Source organism: Chrysochloris asiatica, unplaced genomic scaffold (assembly GCF_000296735.1).
Source record: "Chrysochloris asiatica unplaced genomic scaffold, ChrAsi1.0 scaffold00243, whole genome shotgun sequence".
Lineage (NCBI taxonomy): Eukaryota > Metazoa > Chordata > Mammalia > Afrosoricida > Chrysochloridae > Chrysochloris > Chrysochloris asiatica.
Window position 1 is genome coordinate 2715261 of NW_006408761.1, and position 8395 is coordinate 2723655.

General features: G+C 46.7%; 1 protein-coding gene across 1 annotated transcript in view; it reads right to left on the reverse strand.

Moving 5' to 3' along the window:
- Window positions 1-628: 628 nt before the first annotated feature.
- Window positions 629-8395, reverse strand: part of MTMR12 (myotubularin related protein 12) — a 122911-nt gene continuing 115144 nt past the window's right edge. The window contains exons 14-16 of the mRNA XM_006873502.1: window positions 5793-5960; window positions 4731-4892; window positions 629-1323 (exon numbers count right to left, since the gene is read on the reverse strand). Of these exons, the coding sequence (XP_006873564.1) occupies window positions 754-1323; window positions 4731-4892; window positions 5793-5960 (900 nt within the window). The 3' untranslated portion in view covers window positions 629-753. The remainder of the gene's footprint in view (window positions 1324-4730; window positions 4893-5792; window positions 5961-8395) is intronic.

The window sequence follows — 8395 nt, forward strand, 5'->3', positions numbered from 1 at the left end:
GAAAGAAGCTGGGCCTCTGGCACCCAGCAGGGAGCTGGAGGAGGGTGTGGTCCTGAGCAGGCAGGGAGAGACTGGGAGACTGGGAGCTGTCCGCACACGGGTATGGTGGGGTGGCTGGTAAGCCCACCGCCACCAGACACTCCAAGTCAGGGGCTAGGAAGGGGGAGGGGGTCTGAAGCTAGAATGAGGAACACAGGTGGAATTTCCCCAGCTTCCCTACAGGCCAGTGGATGCAGACAGGAAAAATGGTAAGAATATTTTGTTTAAACAAATGCCACACACCCTAATACCTCTATTTGAATCATTCAAGTCACCATTGAAATATCCTGTAAAGCTGCACGGGCTTCTGACTGAGGTGGGACATAGAGAAACTAACTATTCCCAACGAATAGATACATTTTCTTGGCACAGAAAGCATCTGAAGAAAATATCAAGTTCAAGAACATCTTACAAACAGCCCTTTTTTGTAGTAAACCAGCCACTGCAGGTTTTGCATTAATACTTAGGCATCAGAAAACAGCCACCATCCTGTTATGGGTTAAGCAGTAGTTCCTCTCCATGGATAATACCAGCCATAGGGTTTTAATTGCATAGTCTTACGTGAGTGAAGAAAAACGAGACCAGCGCTTTTCCTGAAGGCCCAGGTTTACTGCAACACATCCCCCACTAGGGAGTAACCCTCCCCGAGATCAAATGCGTTTGCTTTTGGTCCCCATCGTCAGAGTTCCCTTCTTACGTAACTGAAAACACAAGTCACACATCTCCTAGATCTACAAATTCATCTTCTCGTTTGGCCCAGTCTTCTTCATCTTCCAGAGCTTTCCAGCCGCTGGTCGGTAAGACCGGCTTCGAGGAATTGCGCTGTAGCAAAGCGAAAGGGAAGAGAGAGGACATGCGCGCAGAGCTCCTCAGCGGGGAGGGCGCCTCTGCGGGCAGAAGTGCCTGGCGAAGGGGTCTCTCTGCTATTTCCTCTTGCAAGCTCTGCACCTCCTCCATCATTTCCAAAAGTTTGCTCATTGTAGCCACTCTGCCACCACCCAGGATCTGGGCTTCTGGAATCCAACGCAAGTACCTCTGAGCCCAGACTTTGATTTCTGGTCCTTCTATGTGCGGCAGCAGCACGCCGTGGTAGTCTATAGGTTTGCTATGCCAGCTGTCGTAGAACTCGCGAAAGCTGTCTTGCAGTTCATCAGAAGAATTGATGAGCTTGCTAATTCTCTTGCCCAGAAGGTTTTTGATTAAATGGTCTGTTTCTTCCCTGAAAAATCCTCTTTTGGGAGATGATTTTGATTGGGTGAGGGGCAACGAAAGTTGCCGTTGATGCTTGGAGAGAAAACACAAACAACAAAAAAATTTCTGGTTATTAAGAGGGATGACAACAGTTGCTACCACTGCTTAACAGTTTTAACAAGTATCAAGAGACACCAGAATGGCCAATGCTCCAATGCTCCGACATATGGGGGGGCGGGAGGTTGGTGGTGGAGTTTGTTTACTCAGATGATGCAAATGTTGTGTGAACTCTGCAGGTCTAACACATGGGTGGGCCCAGGTGCACTTGGAACCTGAGGCGAGGCTGCGTTGGCATAAAGGCTCCCGACTTGACTTCATTCCTTGTAATGCTGTGGTTGGCAGTTACCAATGAGTCAGCTGTACTCTGAGTACAACAGCTACCTAGGGTAAGACTGTGACCTTTCAGAAGCAGATCACCAGGTCTGTCCTCCGAGATGCCACTGGGCGGGTATTCCAACTGCCCACTTTTCAGCTAGTAGTTGAGTGCTTAACTGTTTGTGACACCAGGGACTCTTCCCTGTAACACCAAAAACCACCACAAATCCACTGTCATCTCATCAGTTCTGAGTCACAGTGACCCCACATGGCAGAGGAGAACCGTCCTCATTGGATTTCCAGAGCTGTAAATCTTTACGGAATCAAGACTGTCACATCGTCCTCCCTCGGATCAAATGGTGGGTTCAAACCACCCACCTTCTGGTTAGCAGTCTAATGCTTAACCACTGTGCCACCAGGTTTCTTTGTCCCCTGTAAGAGCGGTATAGAAACACACAAAGTACTTTTGAAAAACAAGTTTAACTTAAGACAGGTTGAAGGTTTAGGGGAATCTGGGGGGTGACACCGAAATCGTTTTTGGAAAGAAGTAAATTCTTTCTTCTTTGAAGAATTTTAGGGCTGGTGGTTTCCACCTGTTCTGAGCCCTGCAGGGGAAGCAGTATTGACTCCCTGAAGATCTAATCATTTTAATGAAATAACTTGGCAAATCATCAAGCACCCAGTGGGAGTTCAAGTCTAAGATATAAAGATGCTTTCGGGCAAGAGAGCAGAAGCATGTGGGAGCAAAAGAAACAAGAGGAAGCAGCTACTTTGGCCAGAAGCCCTTAATTGACAAGCCAGCATGAAGCGGGAAATGAGAGAGCACAAACACTGTTCCCCTGAGGACTTTTGTCTGCTCCAGTGCAAGGCACTCTCGTTTGGGCTGCCCTGAAATGCGCTGTCAAGTCGAGTAAAGTGGCCAGAGGTTCAGAGTGTTCCTTGATGCCCAAAGGAGAAAGTAAAAACTGTGAAAACAAGTTGCTTCTCTCCAACTCTTTTGCTTCAGAGATGTGCATTCAAGCTAAGAGGAGATAAGAATTTTTATAGGCTAGTCCCATCACTCTGGCATATATATTTCTGCCAGTATTTCTTTCTTTTGAAAGAAATATTCTTTATTATAAAGGAGATATTCCCTTATTATAGAACTCGGCATCACAAAGTAAAAGGAAGGAAGCAGAACTGTCCACAAGACCGTGACTCAGAGATTACCACGACTTCTGACTCTCGCCTGGGACAGGAGAGACAAAGGCCAGGGGCCAGGAGTACGCATCTCTTCTCCACATTGATGAAGTTGAAGGAGGCTGGGCACAGAGTACAGGGAATACAGATGAAAACTACCCACTAGTGACTCACTGCGCACTGCTGTCAAGTTAATTCAGACTCACAGCGACTCCACAGAACAGAGTCCAACTGCTCCAATGGGTTTCTGAGGGTAAAAATCTTTACAGAAGCAGCCCGCCTCATCTTTCTCCTGTGGAGGGGCTGGTGGGTTTGAACTATCAACTGCTATTAACTTAGCAGTCCAAAGCTTAATCCACTGTGCCACCAGAGTGCTTACAAATTCTCAAACCCCCCTACTCACCCCCCCCAAGTAGTCACTATTATTGCCCATTTTTACAAAGGAGGAGCCTGAGGCTCAAAAGTCAAAGGCATAAGCCCCCAAGTGTCAAAGATGGTTTCAAACAGTCTGGCTCCAGTCCCATTCTTTTATTCTTGGAAGGAATTCCTTCATGGATGGGATGTTCCATATGAGTCATGGTGGATGTAGTACCCAAAGCCTCATCAAGCCATAGGCTGCAGCTAAGACCACCCCTGAGCAGAATCAACAAAGCACCATTCCATGCTGTTCATCCACAGCTCTTGCAGAGTCTCTACAGGACTTCCGCAAGGTCATCAGTCCACTCACACAGGGTGCCCAAAACTGACGTCCGCTTTGTCTTACCCAAATGCTTCAAAGCTCTTTGTTGGCCCAGCCCCATTCTGCTCTACTGAGTGCAACCTGACATTCCAACATCTCCCACATACAGGGATAAAACACACTCAGGAAAACTGAACTCCAGTCTTAGAAGGTGCTTAGAGCCTCAGCCTCGGAAGCCCAGGGCCTCAACTGTGGAGCAGTTCTGTGAGATGTGTGCATGCAGCCACCAGGGGGCACAACACGCTGAGGGAAAACAGCCCTGGTCAACCCATCAGGAACTCAGGAAATTTTGGTCAAGCCACCCCAGGTCTGAGGGCAAAGTGGCAGTTCTGACTTGTCCAGCAGCTCACATCTTCTGTGTGCTAACTTTGGCTCATCTGCTTTAGGATTAAAGTAACTCCCACCCCAAAGACAGCCAGGCTCCCTGGAACTCCGCAAGTACAGACAGAAGCAAGGCAAGGTGGGGAAGGTAGCAGCGATACACGCCGACTTAGAACTTGCCATGCTGCTCATGGGAGTCTTTGTGGGGCCTGTGGGGAAAAAACTCCGGGCCAGGAGACGGAGCAAGGAAATACCATAAAATCATTTATCATGCAGGGAACTTTAGAGTTTTAATAATCGGTAAAATCAGGAAGTATCTGAAGGAAACCCTAAATGATTCTCTGATGCAGGCCAGCAAACTACAGCCGGTGGGTCAAATCTGGCTAGCTGTCTGTTTCTGTAAATAGCGATTTACCAGCACCCAGCCATGCCCACTGATTCACGTATTGTCTGTCACTGCTTCTGTGCAACAACAGTCGAGGGAAGCAGTTGTGACCAACACCCTCTGGCCCTTTACTGAGCCCGCCACCTCTGGTCTGAATCTAATTAAGAGTCAGGCTGTTTAATAATGTGTATCTACTAAGTAAAACCATACAATCAGGGCTCCTTCTAGTCTAGGCAGCAGACACATATGACGACTGGGGGAGCAGCATCCTCAGTGACACGAAGAAGTGGCCGTATCTCATGTGGGCAAAGGCTGATTCGCTGAGAGCAGAAGAGTTTAATGAACCCTGGTGACCTGCCAGGCACACACCTCAGGCCTGCAGACTGTTCCAAGGGGCAGAACGAATGCTGACAGACCAAACCCATCGGTAACACTGGTCCATACAAATACGGCGAGAGAAGGGGGTGGGGGTGGGGGGCTTTATTCATAAGGACAGCTTACTTTGAGACGCATTCCTTTCCGCTGGCCTTTGTCCACTTTGGGCTTTTCCACATAGAGAGGGTTTCTGAGCAACGTCTGGGCTTTGGGTTCAAACTGTACAGACCAGTCCCACACGGTGAGCAGATTCAAAGGCTTGCTTTGTGCATCCTGGCTTGCCCTACCCTGCCAAAACAAGCATAGGTCACCACGGCTCCCAAGGCCAGGCGGGGGACGGCAAACACATCATTCTGGAAGCAGGTACAGGGAAGGGTGGCCCTGCTCTGCCCTAAGACCACACAGTCAGAGTCCTTCATTTCAGTGGTCAGCAGTTGTTCACTCAAGTTTGTAGGTGACGGTGGCCAAGGGAGCAGGAACAGAAGGAGGACTTACTCTTTTCTGGCTTACTACAGGTTGGAAACTGTGCTGGGCACTTTCATAAGAACCTCATGAGGTGGGCGCCATTTTTCCAATTTTATACTTGAGGAAACTGAGGCTCAGAAGGCTTAAATGAATTGTCTGACTTCAGAAAGTCAGCGAGTGGTAGGGCTGGGACCCGATGATGTCGCTGTGGGGTTTGGTACAATCCCTCAGCAAACCCCAAGGGCACTGGGACATGCAGACAGGGAATCCTCTGGAGCTCAGGCCCCACAGAGATGGCAACGGCTTCAAAGGGAAAGTGAAGGTTTGGTTTCCTGCTCTACACTCTCCCGTTCTTCACAGATGAACGGCAGGCTTCGGGCACGTGCACACAAGACATCTGGTCTCAAATGTCTTTAAAAGGACCACTTATAATGCTGTTTCAGTCCCTGGCTCCCCTGCACACTTCCAGCTCCAGGACTTAACTAGCTGTGTGAACTCAGGCAAGTTACTTCTCCACTCTGTGCCTGAGTTTCCTTGGATAATAAGGTAATACATTCCCCATTGGAGCAGTGTAGATGAACTACTTTTCCCAGGAAAGCCATCCAAACAGTGGCTGGGACCCAGTCAGGGTCGTAAAGATATCATTTTTATCATCCATGTTACTATATCTGACTTGTGAGACACACCTTTATTGGCCCACGGATTCCTGAGAGAAATCCTTACCATGGTAGTATCTTTCTGATGAGGTGAGTTGAAGAAGAAGGTGCTAAAAATAGGTATGTACAGGCTGTCGGACAGGACAGTCAGGTAAGTCTCTGTGAATTCAAAGGCTGGGGGATACTGGTGCACCAGCTGCCACACACAGTCTAGGAAGAGCAGGAACACAGGGACCTACAGAGTGACAAGAGCACATTACTCCGTAGGAGCAGACCCCAATTCAAGACATCTCAAAGACTAAGGGGTACCACAGGGAGTGTCACTAGGCTTAGTGTCACCCCCCACCCCCCCCTCAGCAACTCATGGCTTCACAACACAGTCTCCATCCCAGCCTGCCCAAATCACACCGTTCAAAACCCTTAGTAACTTTAAGAATATGTGACCAATGTACTTGTCAATTGCTTCAATGTAGTACTGCTTGGTTATAGGAATTCAAACACCAAACTTGTTCTGTGAAATCTTCCTACATTGAATTACAGCATTATTCACTAAACCATTATTAGTCACTGAGCAGAAGCCTTTTCTGATTTTTCTCCTTCTTTTACTTCAATTACTGCTTCATTGTCAAAAAGTTATTGACACAGATTCACACATACAAGTGACTACAATGTTGTAGTCAACGCATCAGAAAACTTGATGAAATTAAAAACACTGGCTGCAATAAAAATGTCAGTGTGAGTGTGGAGCCCCTGAGGGTGACACCAGGTGATTTGAAGCGTTACTATAACCGGATAAGAATGACCACTAGGACCTCAGTGCACTAGAAGGCTCCAAAGGTAAATGAGCATAAAGTTCATTGAGACTTAAGTTGAGCTTATGCAAAGGGTTTTCATTGTTAAAACTAACTGTAGGGTTATTTATTTATTGTAGGGTTATTTTTATAAGAAAGAATAAATATCTGCTGAAACACTGCACAAAAACATTACAGACAGTCTTTTAGGCATCTAGGCAGACAAAGCGTCAGCCTCCCTGACAGACCTGGGGGACGGGCCTCAGTCCCCGCATGCCCCTAGTGATGTCACTGGGGCGGCATCTCAGTGGCTGGGAAGAACCACATCTGAGCCCCACAGCTACTGGGACCCACAGTATCATGCTGGCCAGTCAACAGTCAGGGATTCAAAGCTCCACGCCATTCCACGTCACAAATCTGCTCACCTGAAATGATGTGCTTATGGGCTGATTTCATGAACTGGGTGGACAGACATCTCAGAGAGGAAGCAGATAAAGATCTCATTATGGAAGAGCATTAACAGAGGGGCCCTTGCAATCAATTTTCATGGCAGCAACACAAGCTTTGTGCCCCAATTAAGCAAAACGTTAGCCTCAAAAAAAAATAAATAAAATAAAAAATAACCACACACAAAAAACCACAACTGCATTCTTCTTAGTATACCTGCATTATCATCAAATGATTGATGCTCAATTAGGATTGCTATTTTAAATTTTGTCAATAGAAACCTGTGTGTGTGATTCCACGCCAAAAACTGTCCAAACAGTCGTAATCAGGAGCCTCTCCTGAAGGTTGTGCTAGAGCAGGAAGACCACCCCACTCCACAACAGGGCCCAGAAAAGAAGAGGCTGGAAAAAGCAGAAGCAGCAAAAAAGAGCATCTAACATTTTTTTTTCAAGTTGTGTTTGGCCTAAGGGCAGAGGAACTCGCTTAGGAGTGAGCTGGCTCCTCAGGCACTACACTGTCAAAGTGCCCACCTACTCCTGGATTCACAGGGAACCTCGCAGGAGGGAAAGATGGTGAGCTTACAGCGTCTCCTATGGAGGGAAGGAAGGTGAGGACTGGCCCAAGGTCTGGCACACAGCTCATGAGAGCAAGGAGTTGGGAATACTGCTCTTAAATCAATGTCCAGTGCCGTTACAATGACATCATTAAATTAAAGCATTCATCATGTTGAAGTTGAGACACTTAGAAGAAATGTTCACATAGCAAATTGTTATTTCACACCTCATCTGATGCTCAACACATCATTAAATTCCTGGTGTGGCGCTGTGGGTTAATGCACTGGACTGCAAGGTTGGTTTGAACTGCAAGGTCAGCAGTTCAAAGTCACCAGCCGCTCCTCGGAAACCCTATCTATGGTCACTTTGGGTCGGAACCAACTTGACAGTACTTACCAACAACAACAACATCATTAGACAGTACGGTCAGGGAAATGGGCTCAGAAAGTCTGAGTGGTCCTGAATGACATTATGCTGAGTGAAATTAAGTCAACCACAAAAGGATAAATGTTGTATAAGATCACTGTTGTAAAATTTAAGAAAAGTTTTTTTTTTGTTTTTGATAAAAGATACATTCTGTGATGGTTATAGAGATAGAGGGAAAATTATTCACAGGCTAGAGGGTAGACATATGTTAACATGGGTAGTGGGGCAGGCAATATACAAGAGGGACGTTGGCAGAGAAAAGATGAAGGGAGACAGAGGGAAATTAAAGCTAGAGTGAATAGGATAAATACTGTTAACTGTTGTTGGTACATGGAAGGGATTGCAATCATTAATGAAACCAAGTACACAATTCACTGAATGTAAAACTGATCACCTGTCTATAAATCATCATTCAAGTCACAATAAAAGATTAAAAAGAAAGTGTGACAGAG